The 26,349-nt window shown below is 40.4% G+C and overlaps 1 protein-coding gene across 2 annotated transcripts in view; it reads right to left on the bottom strand.

The window, feature by feature from the left end:
• WDR49 (WD repeat domain 49) overlaps window positions 1–25,710 on the bottom strand; it is a 168,792-nt gene extending 143,082 nt beyond the window's left edge. Inside the window, exons 1-2 of one of the 2 annotated variants that reach the window (XM_027542010.1) lie at window positions 25,492–25,710; window positions 24,917–25,162 (exon numbers count right to left, since the gene is read on the bottom strand). In XM_027542010.1, coding sequence (XP_027397811.1) covers window positions 24,917–25,084 — 168 coding nt within the window. In that variant the 5' untranslated portion in view covers window positions 25,085–25,162; window positions 25,492–25,710. Of the gene's footprint in view, window positions 1–24,916 lie in introns of both variants that reach the window. The other variant, XM_027542017.1, reaches the window with a different exon arrangement.
• Between the last annotated feature and the right edge of the window lie 639 nt (window positions 25,711–26,349).

Genomic DNA, 26,349 nt, shown 5'->3' with positions numbered 1-26,349 from the left:
TTCCCAGGGTTTTTATAAGGCTTCAGTAAAATAATATGTATATAAGGCCATCTTTTGGAGAAGGCAATGACACCCCACTCCAGTACTCTTGCCTGAAAAATCCCATGGATGGAGGAGCCTGGAAGGCTGCAGTCCGTGGGGTTGCTGAGGGTCGGACACGACTGAGCGACTTCACTTTCACTTTTCACTTTCATGCATTGGAGAAGGAAATGGCAACCCACTCCAGTGTTTTTGCCTGGAGAATCCCAGGGACAGGGGAGCCTGGTGGGCTGCCGCCTATGGGGTCGCACAGAGTCAGACAGGACTGAAGTGACTTAGCAGCAGCAGCAGCAAGGCCATCTTTAAACTGGAGAAGCAAATGGCAACCCACTCCAGTATTCTTGACTGGAGAATCCCATGAACAGAGGAGCCTGGTGAGTTACAGTCCATGGGATCACAAAGAGTTGGACATGACTCAGCAATTAACACTTTTTGCATTAAATGATTTTATTCAAGCAATATTTATTATTGTTGAAGACATCCACATCAAGTTAAATTCACAAGCATATAGTTAGTATAGCTGGCAAAATATTAAGAATTTAGGAAATCAGATTTCATTATAAAACAGAGTACAAAATAATTCTCTCTTCAATTAAAAATGTAATTAGTATGGCTTTAACAAATCTGTCTTCCCATAGACAGCTTGTTCTAACTTGAATGTAGGATTTCCAAATAAAAACTACCACACAGTGTTTAAAGTACACCCTTTCACTCCTGTTAGTTTTGCTCCTATTAGTCATGACCATGTCAATCTTTTTAAGTAAAAATTAGTACCCCTGCATCTATTAGAACTCCTCTTCTAATAAAAGCAAAGGGTGAATGATCTATTAAAAAACGTATTCTTATTCAGCCCTTGCTAAGATAATGCCAATAAATTTATTTTGCTGTGTCTATGTAATGACTGAGTAAGAAAATAACCAGCGAAGGCTTCCAACTGCTCCTGCAAGGAAGCTAATATACTCAGAATGTCTGATTGATTATCTCAGCAAGCACAACTTTAGACCTTTAAAAGTCTTCCTGTCTTCCTGAATCCCTTTCAAAGAATATTCTAAAAATCATTTTCTTTTGCCTGGAAAGCATCTTCTGCAGCTACAGTCAGTCCTTGTGAGCTTTAAAATTAAAAAAAAAAATTAAAAAGCATGAACTCTATAAAATTCTCTTCAGCTTTTCAGCTTTGTCAAGATTTGGATTTCACTGTAACTTATATAAAAACTGAGCACTAAACCTAAGTTCAAATTTCTGAAAATACAGCTTTTTAAAATACTTGACAGCCCTTTCTTTTCATCAAGAAGAGATCATGTACTTTCAATTAGAACATATGAGGGTGCCAACCCATTTTTAAAATTATTTACTTTTTGCATGAAATAATTCATGTTTACTATAGAAAAGACAAAATATACACAAGCCAAAATTTAAAATCCTCCATAATGCCATCAGCCTACCAGACTCTTTTCCTAGGCAGAAATAGAAATACTTATGCATTATTTACGAAATGGTGTCATGATTTATTAATGTATACCTTGTGTGCTTTTTCCATTTTATATCATACCTTCTAGCTACACCTTGTGTAATATATATTTGTCTTTAACATCATTTTAATGGCCACACAATCTTCTGTAGAGAAGAAATACAATTATACTCCCCATTATTAAAAACTTCAATTGTTCCAGTGCTTTCCCATTCCAAGTAAACAACCCTGCAACAAGCATTCCTGCAGATACATCCTTGCTTAGTTATCAAATTATTTCCTGAGGGAAATTCCTTAGAAGTGCTGCATCAAAGACTTTGCACATTCTTAAAGCTTTTGGTATATTTTGCCAAATCGTCCTGCAAAAGACCAAAAAAATTTACATTTTCATTAACAAAGTATGATATTGCTTACATGCGAGACCTTCACCAAGCTGGGGTATTCTTATTCTTTTTTAAGAGTCACTGATTCGTTTCTAAAAAATAGTTCTAGTTAGCCTGAGCATTGACATACTTGCTGGCAATACAGAGTGAAATATTCCCAAACCAGACATTTAACTCTTTGAAAATACACCAACTCTTAGAAATGCTGTTTATGTTTGTTTTTTCTTTAACTTTTTCCTATAGCAATATTTTATAATGAGTAAAAGAAAGATAATTTTTCTTCTTTTTTCCTATTCTGTAACCAGGGACTTGCCTAAGACAAGAATACAAGTTCTGCTTTAAAACTATGGAGAGAGCACAATTTTAAAACCATGGACAGAGCACAATCCAATCTGGTCAGAAATCTGGAGTATTTTTCAAAACTGAGAGTGGGTTAATATGTCACACTCATTGCCCTTACCCATTGTTAAGCATTTTCCTTTGATTCTGAAAATTAATATCAAATGGTGAGTTTTAAGTCACTTAGAGAAATATTTCCATCCATCTACCCATTGACCTATTTATTAACATATATTGAACATGTAGCCCATACAAGGCAGCATGAGGTAGATTTATTTATTCATTCATTGAACAAGTATTTGTAAAACGTCTGATCCATGCCAAACCAGCTCTGAATAAGACAGCAGAGAAAAAAAAAAAAAAAAAAAAAGACAGCAGAAGTCTCTGCTCTTCGAATCCTTATACTGCAGTGAGGATCCCAAACATACTGATCACACTGAATGACATGTGGTTCTGGGTTACCCAAAGTAATAACATCACAAGAATCACAGTAATTAATGCTTTTCCTAATTTCAAACTGAATTTAGGATTTAAACATGTCAAAGACATTCCATGAACTGAAATCTTTCATGGACCAGAAATCTTTCTTTTCTCTGAAAAAAAAAAAAATTGTCTTAAAATGATTAGAATTCTGCAGTGCTTCTTTTTCTCTACATTAAAAAAAAATAGTATATTTATGGTTGATTCGCATTTTTGTATGGCAGAAGCCAACACACTATTGTAAAGCAATTATCCAACTTAAAATAAATTTTAAAAAATAGTTTCTAGTAGGATCTCAGAATCTTGTTTTCCCCAGAACTGCTAGTTTTATCAATCACTTCACCAAAATTATTTTTTTTTTTCTGTCAAACTTGTGGCATGAGTTTTGGGTAAGGTTCAATGACAGCTGAATGAGGATATACTATCTCAATGCATCCTTCTCCCCATCTCTCTAATTAAATATAAAATTAGCATGCTGCTTCCTCACACTTTATTCCATTGCACTTGCCTCAATTTCCCGTGGTTACAAAGTGCGTTGGTTATGAATATGTATTAGAGTTTGCTGTCAAACATTGTGAACATCTTCTGGAGCAGAAGATTAGATATGTTATTTCAAAACAGATGCATCATTTTCTATCATCCACTGCAATTTTCATCTACCCATGAACATTCATAAGAGACTGAACAACAGAACAGAAGAGACTAGTCTGCCAGCCAAAGTTCATACTGCTCTTTTTTCTTGCTTCAATGGATTTTAGTTGGTTATAATTTTCATTTACATTATGATATCAATGATTGAAGAACTCAGAAATCTGAATGGAGTTAAAGTTTTGTGACTAACAAAGACACAAACCTTGAAACCCCTGTACTGAATTGAAGGTTTAGAATTAAGCTCTCCCATAACCACCCCCACCCCCGACCAGAGAAGGCGATGGCACCCCACTCCAGTATTCTTGCCTGAAAATCCATGGACAGAGGAGCCTGGTGGGCTGTGGTCCATGGGGTCGCTAAGAGAAAGACATGGCTGAGCGACTTCACTTTTGCTTTTTACTTTCATGCACTGGAGAAGGAAATGGCAACCCACTCCAGTATTCTTGCCTGGAGAATCCCAGGGACGGCGGAGCCTGGTGGGCTGCCGTCTATGGGGTCGCCAGAGTTGGACACAACTGAAGCGACTTAGCAGCAGCAGCAGCATACACCACCCTCCCCCCGCCAAAAAAAAATGGGCTTCCCTTGTGGCTCAGCAAATAGCCTCATGAAATTTTAATAAAAGCTATTTACTGAGAACCCTGAAGCTTCCCTGGTGGCTCAGATGGTAAAGAAACTGCCTGTGGGAGACCTGGGTTCAATCTCTGGGTCAAGAAGATCTCCTTGAGAAGAGAATGGCCACCCACTCCAGTATTCTTGCCCAGAGAATCCATGGACAGAGGAGCCTGGTGGGCTACAGTCCATGGAGTTGTAGAGTCAGACACGACTGAGAAACTAATACTTTCAATTTCACACTGAAGCTTTCTGATGAGGTACTTAAAATATACATATGAACTCTGAATCAACAAAGTAAGCAGGAAATGAGTGAGAAAGAGTCCATCCCAGGCTCTAAAGGACATTTTTTTTTTAAACCAAATTATTAGCTCTTTCCTGCTGTTGTATCCTTTTCAAACCAGAAATCCAATACTTCAACCAATCTCTGGTCCTTATACTTATTTCTTTGATGTCACTCTTTCGTCCCAGGTGTCCAGCAAAACACTAACCCTGGAAAACCGTCTTCTCCATGCCTACAACCAGGTTGCTGAACAAACATCACAGAAATGGGCAGAATGGTGCCACTATAATAAAATACAGGATCTCCAACCTCAAAAACTCCCTCTTTTGCTAATAGGAACCCTTCCATGTTTCCTGTCTGAACTCATTTGCTTTCCTCAAACACCTACTTCATCATTTCCTTGTCTATTCCTAACAGAAATCTGACTACTCACTCACAGAAATGAAGAAGAAGGAGAATAGAGAGAAGAAATGGGGGGTTGGGGAGCATCAACCAGATGGGAACTTCCTCAGTCTTCTGCATACACACAGAGATTGACCTGCGTCTGTAGCCATTTCTTTCTTCCTTCCTGTGGCAACAGAAATTCTCCTGTTTCCTAGATATGTCCTTCCCCCACCACCTCAGTGAATATCTTCTCTTGCTGTTTATTGACTCCTTTTCATTAGCATGTCAACATAATCAAATTACTTGAACTGTTAAAAATTTTGCCCGACATTCCCATCTCTTTTAGCCACTGCCCCACCCTTGTCCTTTCGAACAGCCATCTTGAAGGAATCATATTCTTTCACTGTTTCAATTCTCTCTCCTCCAACTTACTCAGTCTTTGCAATCCAGCTTCTTTCCCTTCCCCTCCACTGAAGCTGTTCTTACTATGAGGATTAATAACTTGTAGCTAAATCTTCTAGTGGATTCTTTCCAATTCTTATAAGGAAAAATATACCAAGTTAATTTTGATGCCAAAGTATCTTTGTTTCAGATTCTTGATACTCCTATTTAGTTAGAAAGTGAAACTTGAGGCACATGAAAGACATCAATCAAGAAAGAAAAAGGTTCAAGCTGCTCTAAAGGAGAGAAGAAGAATTTGGTAGTTTTTGCTGTTTGATTAAACAGCTGGGAAGAGAATAGCGTCAGATAGGGGAGGTGGACAAGATGGGAGACAAGATGGCAGGTGGTGACATGGCCACTGAGAAAATTCCACGGGCAACATAGCTCAAAAAAAATTTATACATATAAATACTTAGCTTTTCATGAACCTCCCTCCATGTGACTTCAAGCCACTAGGATAAAGGCTTCCACATATACACACATTCTCAATCCCTTCCTCTGCTCTTCTGCTGAAGAATTTGGTCTTCATGACCGATTGCTTTGGGAGCTTTCCCTTCCCCAGAACTTCACAGTAGCCTGATCACACCACATTAGTGATGGGAAAAGCTCCAGTCTTGTTTCTGGCAGTATTTATCAGTGTCTGTTCACTGACCAAAGTCTACAGTTGATCAAGGTTGACTGTTGGGCAGAAGCTCTGCCAGAAAGCAAGGAAGTAATAAAAGATTGATTGTGATCCCTTGGACAGTAGCCCACCAGGCTCCTCTGTCCGTGGGATTCTCCAGGCAAGAATACTGGAGTGGGTAGCCATTCACTTCTCCAGGAGACCTTCCCAACTCAGGGATTGAATCCAGGTCTCCTGAATTGCAGGCAGATTCTTTATCATCTGAGCCAACAGGGAAGCCCTAAAAGATTGATGGAAACTTGTAAAAAGGATGTGGGAGCTGGTCTGAAGGGACTGACACTGATCAAATTTGGGGTAATTTCCAGTATCAGAAAGAATAATGATGATAATAGATAATAATGCATTGAATAGAATCAATGATTCCATGAGTCTGTAGTAATATTCGAGATACAGAGACAAAGTGATAATGAGGGAAGAGAACAAAAGGCGTGAGAAAGAAGAAGCCTCTTTTTTACAGAGTAATGCTATGTTTAGAACAGTCACTCAGTCATGCCTGACTCTTTGTGACTCCATGGACTGTAGCTCGCCAGGCTCCTCTGTCCTCTGTTCTTGTATCTCCTGCACTGGCGAGCGGATTCTTTACCACTGTGCCCCCTGGGAATCCAAAACCCCTAGTGGACCCACTTTAATCAAGGGATCCAGCTTATAGCATCACCAGTAATGGGAAAGCAACATGCTGTGCCTCTGATGTCTCAAGAGGTAGACATAACACTTCTTATGAAGTATTCTTGCCAAAAATGGTGAGCCTAAATCTAACAGTGTACCTAAATCAAATTAACGAGAAAATGCAGATTGTGAGATGTTCTAGACATGGCATGACTCCTCAAAAAGTCCATATCATGATAGATCACAAAAAGTAGGATTATACTTCTCGATTAAAGGAAGTTAAAGGAAATGTGTAATCCTGGAAAAGATCTGTAATTAAAAAAAAAAGTGAAAGACATTAGGACAAATGGGGATATTTTAATATACACATTTTATTAGGTAATACATGAAGTTAAATTTAGAAGAAGGCCCTTGTTCTTAAAAGATATATTTTGAGCTAACTGGGGCAAACTATTATCATGCCTGAACTTACTTTTAAATGACTGAGGTAAAACGATGTACTATGGTCTGAATATTCGTGTCCCCTCAAAATTCACCAATTGAAATTTTAATGCCCAACATGATGATATTAGGCAGTGAGGCCTTTGGAAACTGATAGTTTATGAATATGGAGCTCTTATGAATGGAATTAGTGTTCTTGTATAAGAGACATCTAGAGCTCCCTAGCCCTCTCTACCGTGTGAAGACACAGCAAGAAGTCTGCAGCCTGGGAGAGGGTCTTCACCCATCCATCCTGGTTCCCTGATCTCAGACTCCCTGTCCCTGGAAGTGTGAGTAATAAACTTCTGTTGTTTGTAAGCTACCCATCTGTCATATTGTATTAAGTCTCCTGGAAGGAGTAAGACACTGTATATATGTATATGTATATGTATATGTGTGTGTGTGTGTGTGTGTGTACACATAACCACACTCGACTTCCCAGGTGGTGCAGTGATAAAGATCTGCCTGCCAATGCTGAAGACATAAGAGACATGGGTTCGATTCTTGAGAATTCCATCGACTGTATAGTCCATGGGGTCGCAAAGAGTCGGGCACGACTGAGTGACTTTCACTTTGTGGGGGTCAGAGTAGTAAAGAAAGCCCAAATTATAAGATAACACTGTATAAAATAACATTGGAAAATTAGAAGTAAGTTTGAGTGAAGTTTAGCATTCTTCACTAAGAATAAACAGACAGAAATAGATATCAGACTACTTTGGGTGATATTCTGGTTCTGCCAACAAGTCAAATGAACCTGGATAAATCCTTTCATTTGGATTTTTGTTTCCTCATCTGTAAAATATAGGCAATAAAATAGGTCTCTGTAGTCTCTCTCTTGATGCTAAAGCTCAGTGAAAGGAAAGTGATGAAGAAAACTGCTAAGTAACTTCAGTCGTGTCCGACTCTGTGTGACCCCATAGACGGAAGCCCACCAGGCTCCCCTGTCCCTGGGATTCTCCAGGCAAGAACACTGGAGTGGGTTGCCATTTCCTTCTCCTGAAGAAAACTACGTAATATTAAGACAACATATCTAGAGGAGATGCTACTTTTATTTTTATTTTTTTTAACTTTAACTTTTTAATCTTTTTTTGTCACACAGAGAAGCATAAAGGATTTTAGTTTCCTGACCAGGGATTGAACTCATGCCCCTACAATGGAAGCACAGAGTCCTAACCACTGTACCAACAGGAAAGTCCAAAAATGGTCCTGCTTTTAAATTCAGCATCATTAGACCATATGTTTAGAAAATAGTAGCAACAAGTCTTTAGGCTATTAAGATATACTGACATTTTAATAACATTTATCTTTGCATCGAATTATGGTATAGATAAAAAGCCCACAAAGCCATTTGGCATACCTTACCTTGCTACAGGCATGGTTCTATTTTTCCATAATTGAGACCTTGTACACATACACAAAAACACACATTTTTCATTTTAGAATAATATTATGCACTTTTCTGTTATTTTCTTCTTTTCACTGAATAGTAAATCATGGCAATTTGGTGTCTTCCTTATTCTTTTTAATAGCAGAGTAGTAGAAGTTTACCTCAATTTATTTATCCATTAATTTATTGATGAACATGTGGGCTATTTTAAATACTCCATTTTATTGACAATATTACAATGAATATTTTATACAAATTTTATTCCTGCCCCTGTCATAATTTATTTAGGACAACTTGTAGAATTAGAATTGCTGGTTCAAAAATTATACATTTGATATATTTTGGAAAATTGCCTACCAAAAACAGCCTTGACAATTTATAGTCTTAGTAATAATGTCCATTTCCCTGATTCTTTGCCAACAGAAAATATCATCTATCTTTCTAATATTTTCTAAGCTGATGAATGAAAAGGCTGTCTTCTTTCTTGCTTAGAACTTCAAATCCAGTTCCTAGTGAATTTGAGCATCTTTTAACATGTTTAGCAGCTATTTATATGGTACTTTTCCTTGAATGCACAAAATATGACGAAGTATGTAATATATATTATATGTAAAATAACATTGTATGTAAAATAAAGCTACATATGATATGTATATGTGCATATATGGGTAGATATGAACAAAAAACACACTGGAAGGATGCAGCATTGAATAGTTAACAATCGCATTATTGTATGGCAGAAAGTGATACAACATTATAAAGAAATCATCCTTCAATTAAAAAATAAAACCATTACAATAAAAAAAAGCACAACTACCATAAAAAAAAAAAAAGGAGTAGTTACCCAGACTCGTCACTGAAGGTGGGCCAGAGGGGATTTCACATGATACATTTGATTTTATAACCATGAAAATGTTGTATTCATTCTAACTTGTTTTTAAAAGGATTGTTAAATGAAATTGTGTATGACTGGCTGCACCAACTTTTCCTGTTTGCCTGTTTTCCTGTTTCCTGTTTCTCCTCCCTAGGTTATTTCTAGGAAATAACCCTGCTTCTCTTTCTGTATTGTATTGTATGTAAGGACTCCAGTTGTTTCTTTACCCCCTTGAAGGATTTCCCTAAGATCCAGTCTTAGACACTGGGCTCTTTCCTCAAGATGATCTCATTTGAACCCAGGGTCTCCACCTTCCGGGATCCCACACGGATTTCTCTCTGCCTTTCTGATCCTTCTACTTGGCTCTAGTTGTACTTAATCAGAGCATCTGCAATTAGTACAAGAGAAGAACATACAGGAGCTATGAGGAAAGGAGACAGGAATAGATATTAAGATATTAATCCAGCCAGGGTGGAGAGAGAAGGCTTTCTGGGGAGAGCAGTATTTAAACATGAAGTATGAATAGGAATTAGCTGGAGATTGTGGGGAGAGAAGCAGGAATATTTCAACCTGAGGCACCAGCATATGATAGGTTCTAAAACAGGAATACACTTAATAACTAAAATGCTACAAGAATGGACAATATGGGTAATGCTCCATCCAGTGTCAGATAATTTTGTGACTGACTTGTTAGAACTGTAAGCCTAACTGAATACCAGTGGGGAGAGGTGAGCTCTGGGCTTGAAGGGGGGAGGTAAGGATTCCTTAGAGAGAAATGGATGTCCCCATTCTCTACAGTCCTGGTAAAATGGAGAAATGGGTCTTAGACTAAATTAAAAAGGAAAATATTTTCTGGTATCTCTAGGGGCAAAGCTGGATATCTCACAAGCTGGAATCAAGATTGACAGAAAAAAATATCAACAATGTCAGATATGCAGATCATACCACACTAAAGGCAGAAAGTGAAGAGGAACTAAAGAGCCTCTTTATGAGGGTAAAAGAGGAGAGTGGAAAACCTGGTTTAAAACTCAAAATTCAAAAAACTAAGATTATGGCAGGCGGTCCCATCACTTCATGGCAAATAGATGAGGGAAAAGCGGAAACAGTGACAGATTTTATCTTCTTGGGCTCTGAAATCACTGCAGATGGTGACGAAATTAAAAGAGGCTTATTCCTTGGAAGAAAAGCTATGACAAACCTAGACAGCATATTAACAAGCAGAGACATTCACTTTGCCAACAAAAGTCCATATAGTCAAAACTATGGTTTTCCAGTAGTCATATATGGATGTGAGAGTTGGACTGTAAAGAAGGCTGAGCACTGAAGAATTGATGCTTTCAAATTGTGGTTCTGGAGAAGACTCTTGAGAGTTTCTTGGACAGCAAGGAGGTCAAACCAGTCAATCCAAAAGGAAATCGATCCTGAATATTCACTGAAGTGACTGAGGCTGAAGCTGAAACTCCAATACTTCAGCCACTTGATGCAAAGAGCCAACTGACTGGAAAAGACCCTGATGTTGGAAAAATTGAGGGCAGGAGGAGAAGGGGCAACAGAGGATGAGATGGTTGGGTGGTGTCACCAACTCAATGGATATCAGTTTGAGCAAACTCCGGGAGATAGTGAAGGACAGGGAAGCCTGGCATGCTGCAGTTTACAGGGTCGCAAAGAGTAGGATATGACTGAGTGACTGAACAACACCAACAATCACCGGAGCTAATAATCAGTTTGGCCTCCAGGCTCTAAGGAATGAGGAGTCTGGTATACTTCCAGGGGGTACTGAGGGGCTGAGAGTAGCCTGTTGGCCATATATATATGACCAGAAGTATGGAAAGGGGGCAAGCTACTTGGACACCAAGAAAAAGGTCTAATTGTCTAATAGAACTTTCTCTGATGAAGAAAATGTTCTATAATCTGTACTCTCCACTGTGGTGACTACTAGCCACATGTACTTACTGAATACTTTCAACATGGCTGGTGCTTGTGAGGAACTGAACTTTTATTTTATTAAGTAAGTTCTAACTTTATTATGCTTACTCCTTGGAAGGAAAGTTATGAGCAACTTAGCGTATTAAAAAGCAGAGACATCACTTTGTCAACAAAGGTCCATCTAGTCAAGGCTATGGTTTTTCCAGTGGTCATGTATAGATGTGAGAGTTGGACTATAAGATAGCTAAGTGCTGAAGAATTGATGCTTTTGAACTGTGGTGTTGGAGAAGACTCTTGAGAGTTCCTTGAACCGTAAGGAGATCCAACCATTCCATCCTAAAGGAGATCAGTCCTGGGTGTTCATTGGAAGGAGTGATGTTGAAGCTGAAACTCCAATACTTTGGCCACCTGATGCAAAAAGCTGACTCATTTGAAAAGACCCTGATGCTGGGAAAGATTGAGGGCGGGAAGAGGAGAGGACATCAGAGGATGAGATGGCTGTATGGTTATCACCGACTCAATGGACAGGGGTTTGGGTGGACTCCAGGAGTTGGTGATGGACAGGGAGGCCTGGCGTGCTGCAGTTCATGGAGTCACAAAGAGTCAGACATGACTGAGCAACTGAACTCAACTGAACTTTATTTCATTTTAATTTAAATAGCCACCTTTGGCTCAAGGCTGCCATATTGGACAGATCTGGAGAAAGACCAGTGTGAGAAGCTGGCCTCAGAGGTTGTGAGAATTAAGAAGAGAGAACATGGGAAGCAATAGAGTATAGGAAAACTGTATCCCTGGAAGTCCTCAGCAGAGAATGCTGGTGCCCAGAGTCAAGATCTAACAAGACTCTTTTCCATAATATGTTGGTAACACCTGATGAGAGGAAAAAATGACCCGAGGGACTTGTGTCTGACCAAAGCTTCAGGGAAAGATCAGAAATCATGAAGGGCAATTCAGAGGGCTCCTGTCTAATCATTGGGTGTAACTATACTTGCTAACATAGCACAAATGCAAAATCAAAACAGCGCAAATTATATCTCTCCAATTGTCTGTTTTCCTCATTTTTCTTTCTTAATTTTTAGGAAATTTGAAAAGGTAGGCTGTGCCCTTCATCTTGGTTTCTCTGGTGGCTCAGCAATAAACAATCTGCCTGCTATAGAGGAGACATAGAGATGAGGCTCGATCCCTGGGTTGGAAAGATCCTTTGGAGGAGGGCATGGCACCCCACTCCAGTATTCTTGCCTGGGAAATCTCATGGACAGTGGGGCCTGGCAGGCTATGACCCATGGGGTCACAAAGAGTTGGACACAACTGAAGTGACTGAGGAAGCACACAGGCCCATGGTGTAAAGGTCTTGTTAAATTGATATACTACAAATGAATAGCAGTAGGCATATTTGCTTGCTTTCTTTCTCCTTTATAACAAGTTTCTTGCTTGCCTTCTCTACTCCAATCCTGGCCAAAGCTTAAGGTTAAAATGTTTGTCCCTCAAAAGTACTCTTCATCACCCTTTCTGATCTAGATTAATTTTTATAAATGACATTTCTGAAAGCAAACAGAGAAATTAGAAAAGGCATGAAGCTGTTAGAACTTGTCACAAAATTCAGCACAAGGGCAGCAGTGTTCAGGAAGGCCGATTTTTCATGTGTGTTGACAGAGAACTTCACTTGCTTGTGTTCCAATGATGGCATCCTTTGTTAACCTCCCCATGAATTCTAACAACTCAGACAAAACCACCAAAGCATCCTCTGTCGTTCCCGTTTGTGCCAACTGCAGGGCTATCAAATTTGTCTTCATGCTATTACCTTAATGATGAGGATGGGCACCTGCAGGGTTCACCGATTTTCTGCTGCCATAAAAAATGAGGTTTTTTGATTCTTCTAAGGGAGCTGGAGTGAGAAATGCTCTGACCTGCTGCTTTTGGTCAGCAAGTGATGGACTGACTGAGATTGCTGGATGCACGCTGTACTATGGAATACAGTAGTAGATTAAGCTTTACTTGTTTACCTTCTCACAGGCCTCCAGTGAATGCCTTCAGAAAGGAAAAAGTAATAAAAAAGCAATGAGTTACTCCTATCCTTCCCTTACATTCTTCCACCCTTCTCTGCATTGATTTATTATCAGATCAGATCAGTTGCTCAGTCGTGTCCGACTCTTTGCGACCCCATGAATCGCAGCACGCCAGGCCTCCCTGTCCATCACCAACTCCCGGAGTTCACTCAGACTCACGTACATCGAGTCAGTGATGCCATGCAGCCATCTCATCCTCTGTTATCCCCTTCTCCTCTTGCTCCTATTCCCTCCCAGCATCAGACTCTTTTCCAATGAGTCAACTCTTCACATGAGGTGGCCAAAGTACTGGAGTTTCAGCTTTAGCATCATTCCTTCCAAAGAAATCCCAGGGCTGATCTCCTTCAGAATGAACTGGTTGGATCTCCTTGCAGTCCAAGGGTCACTCAAAGTCTTCTCCAACACCACAGTTCAAAAGCATCAATTCTTTGGTGCTCAGCCTTCTTTACAGTCCAACTCTCACATCCACACATGACCACAGGAAAAACCATAGACTTGACTAGACGAACCTTTGTTGGCAAAGTAATGTCTCTGCTTTTGAATATGCTATCTAAGTTGGTCATAACTTGCCTTCCAAGGAGTAAGCGTCTTTTAATTTCATGGCTGCAGTCACCATCTGCAGTGATTTTGGAGTCCAGAAAAATAAAGTCTGACACTGTTTCCCCATCTATTTCCCATGAAGTGATGGGACCAGATGCCATGATCTTTGTTTTCTGAATGTTGAGCTTTAAGCCAACTTTTTCACTCTCCACTTTCACTTTCAACAAGAGGCTTTTTAGTTCCTCTTCACTTTCTGCCATAAGGGTGGTGTCATCTGCATATCTGAGGCTATTGATATTTCTCCCGGCAATCTTGATTCCAGCTTGTGTTTCTTCCAGTCCAGTGTTTCTCATGATGTACTTTGCATATAAGTTAAATAAACAGAGTGACAATATACAGCCTTGACATACTCCTTTTCCTATTTGAAACCAGTCTGTTGTTCCATGTCCAGTTCTAACTGTTGCTTCCTGACCTGCATACAAATTTCTCAAGAGGCAGATCAGGTGGTCTGGTATTCCCATCTTTTCCAGAATTTTCCACAGTTTATTGTGATCCACACAGTCAAAGGCTTTGGCATAGTCAATAAAGCAGAAGTAGATGTTTTTCTGGAACTCTCTTGCTTTTTCCATGACCCAGCAGATGTTGGCAATTTGATCTCTGGTTCCTCTGCCTTTTCTAAAACCAGCTTGAACATCAGGAAGTTCACAGTTCACGTATTGCTGAAGCCTGGCTTGGAGAATTTTGAGCATTACTTTACTAGCGTGTGAGATGAGTGCAATTGTGTGGTAGTTTGAGCATTCTTTGGCATTGCCTTTCTTTGGGATTGGAATGAAAACTGACCTTTTCCAGTCCTGTGGCCACTGCTGAGTTTTCCAAATTTGCTGGCATATTGAGTGCAGCACTTTCACAGCATCATCTTTCAGGATTTGGAATAGCTCAACTGGATTTCTATCACCTCCACTAGCTGTGTTTGTAGTGATGCTTTCTAAGGCCCACTTGACTTCACATTCCAGGATGTCTGGCTCTAGGTCAGTGATCACACCATCGTGATTATCTGCGTTGTGAAGCTCCTTTTGTACAGTTCTTCTGTGTATTCTTGCCATCTCTTCTTAATATCTTCTGCTTCTGTTAGGTCCATACCATTTCTGTCCTTTATCAAGCCCATCTTTGCATGAAATGTTCCTTTGGTATCTCTAATTTTCTTGAAGAGATCTCTAGTCTTTCCCATTCTGTTGTTTTCCTCTATTTCTTTGCATTGATCGCTGAAGAAGGTTTCTTATCTCTTCTTGCTATTCTTTGGAACTCTGCATTCAGATGTTTATATCTTTCCTTTTCTCCTTTGCTTTTCGCTTCTCTTCTTTTCACAGCTATTTGTAAGGCCTCCCCAGACAACCATTTTCCTTTTTTGCATTTCTTTTCCATGGGGATGGTCTTGATCCCTGTCTCCTGTACAATGTCACGAACCTCAGTCCATAGTTCATCAGGCACTCTATCTATCAGATCTAGGCCCTTAAATCTATTTCTCACTTCCACTGTATAATCATAAGGGATTTTATTTAGGTCATACCTGAATGGTCTAGTGGTTTTCCCTACTTTCTTCAATTTAAGTCTGAATTTGGCAATAAGGAGTTCATGATCTGAGCCACAGTCAGCTCCTGGTCTTGTTTTTGCTGACTGTATAGAGCTTCTCCATCTTTGGCTGCAAAGAATATAATCAATCTGATTTCAGTGTTGACTATCTGGTGATGTCCATGTATAGAGTCTTCTCTTGTGTTTTTGGAAGAGGGTGTTTGTTATGACCAGTGCATTTTCTTGGCAAAATTCTATTAGTCTTTGCCCTGCTTCATTTCATATTCCAAGGCCAAATTTGCCTGTTACTCCAGGTGTTTCTTGACTTCCTACTTTTGCATTCCAGTCCCCTATAATGAAAAGGACATCTTTTTTGAGTGTCAGTTCTAAAAGGTCTTGTAGGTCTTCATAGAACAATTCAACTTCAGCTTCTTCAGCATTACTGGTTGGGGCATAGACTTGGATTACTGTGATATTGAATGGTTTGCCTTGGAAATGAACAGAGATCATTCTGTCATTTTTGAGATTGCATCCAAGTACTGCATTTCAGACTCTTTTGTTGACCATGATGGCTACTCCATTTCTTCTGAGGGATTCCTGCCCGCAGTAGTGGATATAATGGTCATCTGAGTTAAATTCACCCATTCCAGTCCATTTCAGTTCGCTGATTCCTAGAATGTCGACATTCACTCTTGCCATCTCTTGTTTGACCACTTCCAATTTGCCTTGATTCATGGACCTGACATTCCAGGTTCCTATGCAATATTGCTCTTTACAGCATCGGACCTTGCTTCTATCACCAGTCACATCCACAGCTGGGTATTCTTTTTGCTTTGGCTCCATCCCTTCATTATTTCTGGAGTTATCTCTCCACTGATCTCCAGTAGCATATTGGGCCCCTACTGACCTGGGGAGTTTCTCTTTCAGTATCCTATCATTTTGCCTTTTCATACTGTTCATGGGGTTCTCAAGGCAAGAATACTGAAGTGGTTTGCCATTCCCTTCTCCAGTGGACCACATTCTGTCAGATCTCTCCATCATGACCCGCCCATCTTGGGTTGCCCCACGGGCATGGCTTAGTTTCACTGAGTTAGACAAGGCTGTGGTCCTAGTGTGATTAGATTGACTAGTTTTCTGTGAGTATGGTTTCAGTGTGTTTGCCCTCTGATGCTCTCTTGCAACACCTACCGTCTTTCTTGGGTTTCTCTTACCTTGGGCGTGGGGTATCTCTTCACCTCTGTTCCAGCAAAGCGCAGCCATTGCTCCTTACCTTGGACAAGGGGTATCTCCTCACCGCAGCTCTTTCTGACCTTCAGCGTGGGATAGCTCCTCTAGGCCCTCCTGCACCCCCGCAGCCAGGGCTCCTTGGACGTGGGGTTGCTCCTCCCCGCCGCCGCCCCTGGCCTCGGGCTTAGGGGCGTGGGGTATCTCCTCCTGGCCGCCGCCCCTGACCTCGGATGCGGGGTAGCTCCTCTCGGCTGTTACTGCGCCATCGCAGTCTGGTACTCTCGGCTGCTGCTCCTGATCTCGGATGTGGGGTAACTCCTCTTGGCCGCCGCCCTTCGGGCATGGGGTCCTCCCGCTTCTGCCGCTGACCTCGGATGTGGCTTATTATTTGCTGATTTGCATTAATTCCAAGTGACCAAGGCACAGTGTCTGTGTGGTACTAACTTGACATGTTCATTTGATTATTAAAGTCCGTATCCTATTGGATTCCTGTTCCTTAGAGCAAATCCCAAAGGATGGGTGCCTGGTGGCCAGTGGGAGCCCTGCCATACGAAGGGCTAGAAGATTGACAATCTACTTCAGGGCCCTGGCTCTGCTCTATAGGGTAACTCAGTTAAATATCTTTGAGCTTTATTATCCTCATGTGTAAACGGGAAATAAAAATACGTGCCTTGACTACATTCCAGGCTGGTGAGAGGATCAAATCACACAATACCTACAGAGGTATTTGGTAAAATCTCACCATACTTCAAAGACATTAAATTTTTATTCATCATTTTTACCTCCACTGATTTCCAGAAAGAACTTGAGTGTTCAGTTACAGTACACAGGCAGTCAGACCATTAAAATCAAGATAAAAGAACAAGGATTATAGAATGAAAATAGAAGATAATTGTTTCAGAAAAATTTATGTTAAGAATCATTGTATCAATCGAAGATTAAATTTAACTTTGAACTTCCTGGCAACAAAGGCAAAACATAAAGCATCCTTAGGTACATAGCTTTCCTTAATCTATGAAATATAGCACACAGGTTTATTAGGAGAGATGTAAATTTTCCTACCATTACACTCTGAGGATAGTGAGTGAGACTGTTTTCTGGGCACACGCCTGCCTCCCCTTTCCAGCTGCCCTGGCAGTAGAGAGGGGAATTTGGCCCATGAAACCTCCCCTATGTGCTCCTTCAAGCTCTTACTCCCACGACTAGCTTGACACACAGCCAGCCTGAAGGCAGAAGATGGAAGGAGCTTGCCTATTAGAATCCCTACTTGGAGCTGCTGCCAATTAGAAATATCTGCCCTCTACATGAGTGATAAATAAACCATTATCATGAATGTGCTATCATATACTTTACACAATTTGTACACCCTGTAAAATTTTCTAATTTCAGAACTTCATTGGATACCATACTATACAGTTGTTAACTATCAGTGATACCTTAAAAATAATTTTTAAGTGATCTTCATGGACTGTATCATATTTTGACAGAGACAAGCAAAATCTAACAGTTCTGAGGAGAGGTGAAACAAAGATGGATGGTTTTATTTATGCATTTGGGATGGTGATATCTAGAGTAGAAAAAAAAAGAAGCAAGAGGTAAGAAGAGTTCTGGAACAGGAGCTACATTTAGGAAGGCCTGTCCATTTGGGTAAATTAATAGCAAAGATACAGTGGGAAATGAGAAGGCAAGTCCCTTATGAACTGGGAGAGTCCTAAGAGTTTAGAAAGAAGGACAGGGACTTCGCTAGCAGTCCAGGGGCTAGGACTCTGACCTCCAGTGCCAGGGGCTAGGGTTTAATACCTGGTCAGAGAACTCTGATCTCACATGCCAAGTGGCATGGACAAGATATAAATAAATAAAACAAATTCATTTATATATATAAAAGAAAGGCCAAATAATGGAAAAAGTGGGAATCTTTTTTTTTTTCAATCTCATATCCTTTTAATAGATTACCCCCCACCCACCCACCCACCACTTACTTTAAAAATACAGACCAACACTGTCACCATCAATTGGGTTACTCAAGTAATTTCTCCTTCTCATGTCTGGGAGAGGTGAGGGTGGAAGGGGTGGAACAGGAGGATCAGACCGAGATCATTCTTGTTTGTTTGTTTGTTTGGAGAGGGGTTTAATATGACTTATCTAACTGTAAATGCATGTAATTAAATTTTTGATAACAGTGACTTTCTGGATTCCTTAAAGTCTACCCTGCCTAGCAGGGCATCAGAACTCTCGATTTGGTCCTGTTGGTACAAGGGAAACATTGTTCATAGGCCCTGCTGTAGACAAAAATGTTGGGAATTTTTATAGAGACAATCAAGCATGAATACATCATAAATTCTGTGGATTTAATCATTTATTATACCTTAAGCACAATTTTCAGAACTGCAAATACCTCCTGAACTTTGGTCTATCGAGGTTAAGTGAGCACAAGTGCATTGTGTTTAGATTCCATTCATCTCCCAAGATAACTGTGTTCTGAGAACCTTCCCTGAACATCTCTGGGGACTTCCTGTTAGGATTTTTACCATGCCTTTCTCACACTGAACTGTTTTGGCCCTTCCGACTTTAAGCATAAATAGCTCACCTTTTACATATGGTTTAGGAGCTTTATTTCAAACTATTTAAGCAGAGTACATCATGAGAAATGCTGGGCTGGAAGAAGCACAAGCTGGAATCAAGATTGCCGGGAGAAATATCAATAACCTCAGATATGCAGATGACACCACCCTTATGGCAGAAAGTGAAGAGGAACTAAAAAGCCTCTTGATGAAGGTGAAAGAGGAGAGTAAAAAAGTTGGCTTAAAGCTCAACATTCAGAAAATGAAGATCATGGCATCCGGTCCCACCACTTCATGGGAAATACATGGGGAAACAGTGGAAACAGTGTCAGACTTTATTTTTCTGGACTCCAAAATCACTGCAGATGGTGACTGCAGCCATGAAATTAAAAGACGCTTACTCCTTGGAAGGAAAGTTATGACCAACCTAGATAGCATATTCAAAAGCAGAGACATTACTTTGCCAACAAAGGTTCATCTAGTCAAGGCTATGGTTTTTCCAGTGGTCATGTATGGATGTTAGAGTTGGACTGTGAAGAAAGCTGAGCGCTGAAGAATTGATGCTTTTGAACTGTGGTGTTGGAAAAGACTCTTGAGAGTCCCTTGGACTGCAAGGAGATCCAACCAGTCCATTCTGAAGGAGATCAGCCCTGGGATTTCTTTGGAAGGAATGATACTAAAGCTGAAACTCCAGTACTTTGGCCACCTCATGTGAAGAGTTGACTCATTGGAAAAGACTCTGATGCTGGGAGGGATTGGGGGCAAGAGGAGAAGGGGACGACAGAAGATGAGATGGCTGGATGGCATCACTGACTCGATGGACGTGAGTCTGAGTGAACTCCAGGTGTTGGTGATGGACAGGGAGGCCTGGCGTGCTGCGATTCATGGGGTCGCAAAGAGTCGGACACGACTGAGCAACTGAACTGAACTGAACTGAAGCTTAAGATTTAGTAGGACTTGGGCAAATGGCCATGTATGGATGTGAGAGTTGGACTGTGAATAAAGCTGAGCACCAAAGAATTGATGCTTTTGAACTATGGTGTTGGAGAAGACTCTTGAGGTCCCTTGGACTGCAAGGAGATCCAACCAGTCCATTCTAAAGGAGATGGGTCCTGGGTGTTCTTTGGAAAGAATGATTTTAAAGCTGAAACGCCAGTACTTTGGCCACCTCATGTGAAGAGTTGACTCATTGGAAAAGACTCTGATGCTGGGAGGGATCGGGGGCAGGAGGAGAAGGGGACAACAGAGGATGAGATGGCTGGATGGCATCACGGACTCAATGAATGTGAGTTTGAGTGAACTCCAGGAATTGTTGATGGACAGGGAGGCCTGGCGTGCTGCAGTTCACGGGGTCGCAAGGAGTCAGACACAACTGAGTGACTGAACGGAACTGAACTGGGCAAATGGCAGCACAGAGCAGACAGGGTAGGGCCAAAAAGGATGTACCAAGGGATGCTACAGACAGCGCGGCTGACAGAGGCAGGTCAGGACCCAATCCAGGGAGTCCAGCAGCATAGCAAATTATAGACCCAAGCCAAACAGGCAACAAGGCTTCCAAGATCAAAGAGCAGATTGTCCTGATATAAAGAAGTCAATGATGGAGAAGTCAAGAAAAGAAATATCAAGAACCTACATAGTCACAGTCTTGGGGAAAAAAAATCAAAATATATCAAGTCTCAATGCAGCATTTCCAAAATCCCATTTCCCTTGGACCATTAATTTCTACTTCTCAAGATTCCTATCAGATCAGCAAATCATAGGCATCCCTCTTCACACAATAATGGGCTACTGAAGTATCTAAGAAAATGTAAAGTATGTTCAACATTAAAATAATGTGACTATCCAGAGAGCACATCATTTCTTTAAGTAGGGAAGTTTGGGTAACAAGCATTTTACAGTTCTATGACTAATACAAGTTACATTCCCTGCAAACTGAAATATGGCTTTTTGGATACCATCACTTAAAAGAAACAAAACAAAACAAAACAAAACTCATAGTTACTTTTCTAGTACTTCTATCCAGATAACTCCTTTGTTTTAAAGAAGAGGATCAAGATATCTTGACATCTTTCACATGCTAATCAAATATGAAATACGAGATGAAAAGATGAGCTTTTGTATTTTTCTATGTGAATTTGTGTCTTTGCAACTCATTGTTTCCACTTCCTACCCCAACCAAAAGGAATATAAAAGAATAGTTGTGAGTGTTATTCAAAGCTTAATTTTTTAGGGGGGTATGTATGTGTTAAAGTTAAGAGACTGTTAAAGGCCATGTTGTTCAATTTCTACTCACTGAAAATATAATAACTATGTTGACTGAGCACTTTTTCTATATCAAGCACTCTTTCAAGTGCTTTCCAGGTAATATTTCATTTAATCCTCACAACAACCCTACTATCCCCAGGTTAGAAATAAAAGAAACTGAGACTCAGAGAGATTAAGTGATTTGCACAAAGTTATATTGTCAGTGACAAAACAAGGAATCAAATCCAAGAAGTCTGACCCCCGACTCTTAAACACTGATTCTGACTCATTTATACCACCAAACAATGTAAGCACTACTCAGGTTCTCTTTCCTTTTTTTGTTTTTTTTTAAGAATTTTTTGTTGTGGACCATTTTTAACGTCTAGTCAAGGCTATGGTTTTTCCAGTGGTCACGTATGGATGTGAAAGTTGGACTGTGAAGAAAGCTGAGCACCGAAGAACTGATGCTTTTGAACTGTGGTGTTGGAGAAGACTCTTGAGAGTCCCTTGGACTGCAAGGAGATCCAACCAGTCCATTCTGAAGGAGATCAGCCCTGGGATTCCTTTGGAAGGAATGATGCTAAAGCTGAAACTCCAGTACTTTGGCCACCTCATGCGAAGAGTTGACTCATTGGAAAAGACTCTGATGCTGGGAGGGATCGGGGGCAGGAGGAGAAGGGGACGACAGAGGATGAGATGGCTGGATGGCATCACTGACTCGATGGAAGTGAGTCTGAGTGAACTCTGGGAGTTAGTGATGGACAGGGAGGCCTGGCATGCTGCAATTTATGGGGTCGAAAAGAGTTGGACACGACTGAGTAACTGAACTGAACTGAACTGATTTTTAACATCTTTATTGAATTTTTTACAATATTGCTTCTGTTTTATGTCTTGGTTTTTTGGCCACGGGGCATGTGGGATCTCAGCTCCCCAGCCAGGGATCAAACCTGCACCCTGTGCCTTGGAAGGCAAGTTTCAACCACTGGACCACCAGGGAAGTCCCAAGCACTTTATTTCTAAATGTTACTACTAAGATTTATATGGTACGTAATAACTCATCTGGAAACATGTGAAACATTCACTACACAATTCAAAGACTCATCTTTCCATTTTTCAAGTAAGCATTGCTACTGCTATTTAAGAACATGGACTTCGCCTATTACCTGACAACTCTTCAGCTCCGAATAAGCAATCTGGGTACAAGAAAACAAAACAAGAGATAAAAGGATCCAGTTTCAGAATTGTGGCATTCTGAGAGTGTGTCTTTAATGAATGGACTACAAATAACTGCCTTCGGAGTTCTATGATGCAGAACAACCCCTGAGGGCAATTTTTCCTTTTACAGCAGTCTACACCTGTGACCTGTGGGCCCATCCCTCACGACAGATGGAAGGGAGTTTGTGGAAATCATCTAGTGTATCATTCTTCTCTAGGTGTCTGTGGTGTTTGTGGAAACTGTGTTGTATCGAGGGCCTAATTTTTATTCCTGGTTGTACATTTGCCATTGGATGATTCCATTCTGTCTGTTGAGTCTGTTAAAATTGGATGGACTTTCACTTTTCCTTGAAGTAAGCCTGCAAAGCTCAATTTCTTTTTTAAATGCTGTCATTAGATTCTCTAGGTTCATGCAAGCTCTGAATAGTAATCTCTTTCTCCTTTTCGATCCATTAGTGGTAACCTGATCTTCAAAGTGGTTAATTTCAAAAAAAGTGATCCAGTCTTTGAAACATTTAGAGATTAAAAAAAAAAAAAAAAAAAGATCTTGAAATTGAATTGTCCCATTTTACTTTGGTTCACTCCAGACTAATCAGTAATTTGGAAAGAACATCCACCCCCAACCTTTTGTAGCAGTTTCACTCTCTAACCCATGGACTTTATAACATAGACTCTCCTAACAGACCCTAGTACTCTACTTCATGTTCTGAGCACCAGAACAAAACTGCCCACTTTTCTGTTCATTCCAGAGTCAAAGCTGTCAAAGTCTGTGGTTACGTTTTTCTGAATGCCCTCAAGCTGTCAAAATGTTTGCAATGTCTATCAAAATATGCCAGATTCATCTAGGGCATTGGACATGAGCAGCACTAAAAGTCTTTTCAGACCAGTGGGTTTGGGTGAACTGCAAAAACATGAAGATTAAAATGAGAAAAGTGTAGGGTAGAGCATGTCTGTCCTACTAAATATGATAGAGTCTATTAAAAAGAGATGATTGATACTAATGGGACATTATCAACACAGGTAGAATTTAACTGGTTATACAAAATAGGATATAGTTGTTTTTCAGTGGCTAGCAACTATTTGGGGGGTAGGTAAAGATTAAAATTTGTGCCAATTATAGGGCAATAGAATGGTTAGATTTCACCATGCTTTATTAGTTTCAAGGTGGTATTCCCAAACATTGTATGTCTGTTTCAAATTAACATGACATTCTCAAGCACCCTCAGAGGACATCCTGAAGCCCTGAGAGCATATTTTAGCAAGTGTAATGAAGTAGAAAGGATGGAGGCTCATATGTACTGAAATTCCACAGCATGGAAGAATACTTCCTATCAGCACAGAGGCTAAAAGTCATTTTGATGTACGCTGTTCATTCTGCACATCGGCAGAGTTCCAACTTAATTGAGATAGAGAGAAGGGACTTATTCATTTATAGCTAAAATTCCTAAGGTTTATATGTAGAATTAAAATTTAAATTTTTTTGTTTTCATTGGCATTGCTCCAATATTTGCAAAAAAGAGTGGCAGACTGATTCCTCACAGGAGATCTGGGACAATGAAGTGCCATTACCTGCTATGAAAAGGAGCCATGTTGCTTAGGGTGAGGCAGGGGAGAATGTCTTCACACAGGAGGTGCATGCGTGGGAGCACGCTCTGTCGTGTCTGACTCTGTGACCCCACAGACTGTAGCCCACCAGGCATCTCTGTCCGTGGGATTCTCCAGGCAAGAACACTGGAGTGGGTTGCATTTCCTACTCCAGGGGATCTTCCCAACCCGAGGATCAAACCTGCATCTCTAGTGTCTCCTGCACTGACATGTGGGTTCTTTACCATTAGCATCACCTGGGAAGCCCATATACCTGGAGGTGCCTATTTGCATTTGCAGAGGGATAGGGTTATTACTGGGAGTCACCCTAGAGATCTGGCTTCCCCTTCTTAGCATCATAATTTTCTATTTTCCAAAAGTACATTGATCTCTTAAAAAAAAAATTGTCCAGGAATTCATTTTCCTTCCTGGATGGTAATGATATTCAGTAGCAGCAATTTCATACTAAATAATTTTATCTCACCCAGTGAACCAATGGATAAAGTTACTTCGTGTTAAATCCAAGTCGGATTAATTCTCTTCAGTTCCCTGTTGTTGTTGTGTCTCTCAAATGTGTCTGACTCTTTCATGACCCCGTGGACTGTTAGCCTGCCAGGCTCCTCTGTCCGTGGCATTTCCCAGGCAAGAGTACTGGAGTGGGTTGCCATTTCCTGCTCCAGGGGATCTTTCTGACCCAGGGATTGAACCTGTGTCTCCTGCATTGCAGGCAGATTTTTTACCACTGAGCCACCTGTGAAGCCCTTTTAACTATTAAGTATATTTAAAAAAAAAAAATCTTTTAAGAGAAAAGTCTTTGTTCCATCCCTGCCCCTTTCACAAACAACTCAAACTCTCCAGCAAATAAGATGAGTGCTTACCTCAAAGGCTCTCTGTATTTGGACAAAGTCGCCCGGGGTGAGTTGGTTCTCAAGCAGCACTGTGCTGGCGTCTTCCTTTGCAGTTGCACCGTGTGAAGTCTTCTCCAGGTTCTCTGGCCGGGGCTGAGATCCTTTGTTCAACCCAGGGGTAGCATTCTGGCAACTCATAATGGCTTCACCTCTTTTCAGCAGTCTTCAACTCTCTCTATAAGTTTTTTTTTTTTTTCTTTATCCCTCAACAGGTGCCTTTGAAAAGAAACAACTTAGCAATCGAATTCCAAAATAAAAGTACTTTTAAAGGCACTCAATTAGGAGGCAAAAAATTCAAGCCCAGAGGCAGGGAATGAAAGCTCTTGACCCTCACTCTTCCTTAATTCCAGTTTATTTTCCAAGTCCACTGTTGAATCCTTTTAAAACACCTCCCCCCACCACCACTGATATTCTGTTTAACCTGGCTTGATTACAAGAGTATAAAAGCTTTCTGCCGGGTTTATAGCAACTGACACAAAATGCAACTTCTAATACTCATTTAAAATGCATTAGAAAAGCAATGTTTCAAAATCTCTTTGGCTAACCTTGCTTTTATTCATATGTCATGGATTTAAACTCCGTTTTCTTGTCTTGAGGTGTAAGGTGATACAGCTGTAGGGTTTCTGTCCCAGTGAAGTGTGTGCCTCTGATGACTACCTTCCCAGCAACATGGCCTTGTTTGTTGCATGCATGCATGCTGTCTTTGTGTGCTTCCTGGCAACCAGTGCGAAGCCAACTAAGGCTTCCTTTTTCTCCTCCTCTTCACACCCCCATCCCGTCCAGCAACTAATGACTGACCTGAAGGTTTGAATAAACAATATAAACACTGAGGTTTTTTTTCAAGGACAATTCAGCCCACTCATTTTTTAAAATTAAACTTCATCACTGCATTATTTAAAGACAACTTTTATAAACGTATTTTCTATGAAACGTGTAATGTATTATGAAGCAAGATGATTATTCAAAGAAAACAACAATGAATTTAGGAATTTTACATTTTCTATGTAAAAAATGTTTCATTTGTGTTTAATAAGAACCCATTTCTTATCATCTCTTTGTCTTAGTTTCTATGTGTATAAAATGGGAATCGTTTAGCCTGTTTTTTTTTCATTCTTTTCATAAATATTTATTGAGCACCTACTATATATATTTTAAAATTTTATTTATTTTCTAATACCAAAAACGTTTTGTATTGGGGTATAGCCGATTAACAATGCTGTGATAGTTTCAGGGGAACAGGGAAGGGACTCAGCCGTGCATAAACATGTATCTGTTCTCCTCCAACCCCACTCCCATCTCAGCTGGCACTAACATTGAGCAGAGTTCCCTGTGCTATACAGCAGGTCCTTGTTGGTTATCCCTTTCGAATATAGCAGTGTGTACTCTACTATGGACTTTTGGCA

This window comes from Bos indicus x Bos taurus, chromosome 1, assembly GCF_003369695.1.
Source record: "Bos indicus x Bos taurus breed Angus x Brahman F1 hybrid chromosome 1, Bos_hybrid_MaternalHap_v2.0, whole genome shotgun sequence".
Taxonomy (NCBI): domain Eukaryota; kingdom Metazoa; phylum Chordata; class Mammalia; order Artiodactyla; family Bovidae; genus Bos; species Bos indicus x Bos taurus.
This window is presented reverse-complemented; position numbering and strand designations above follow the sequence as displayed.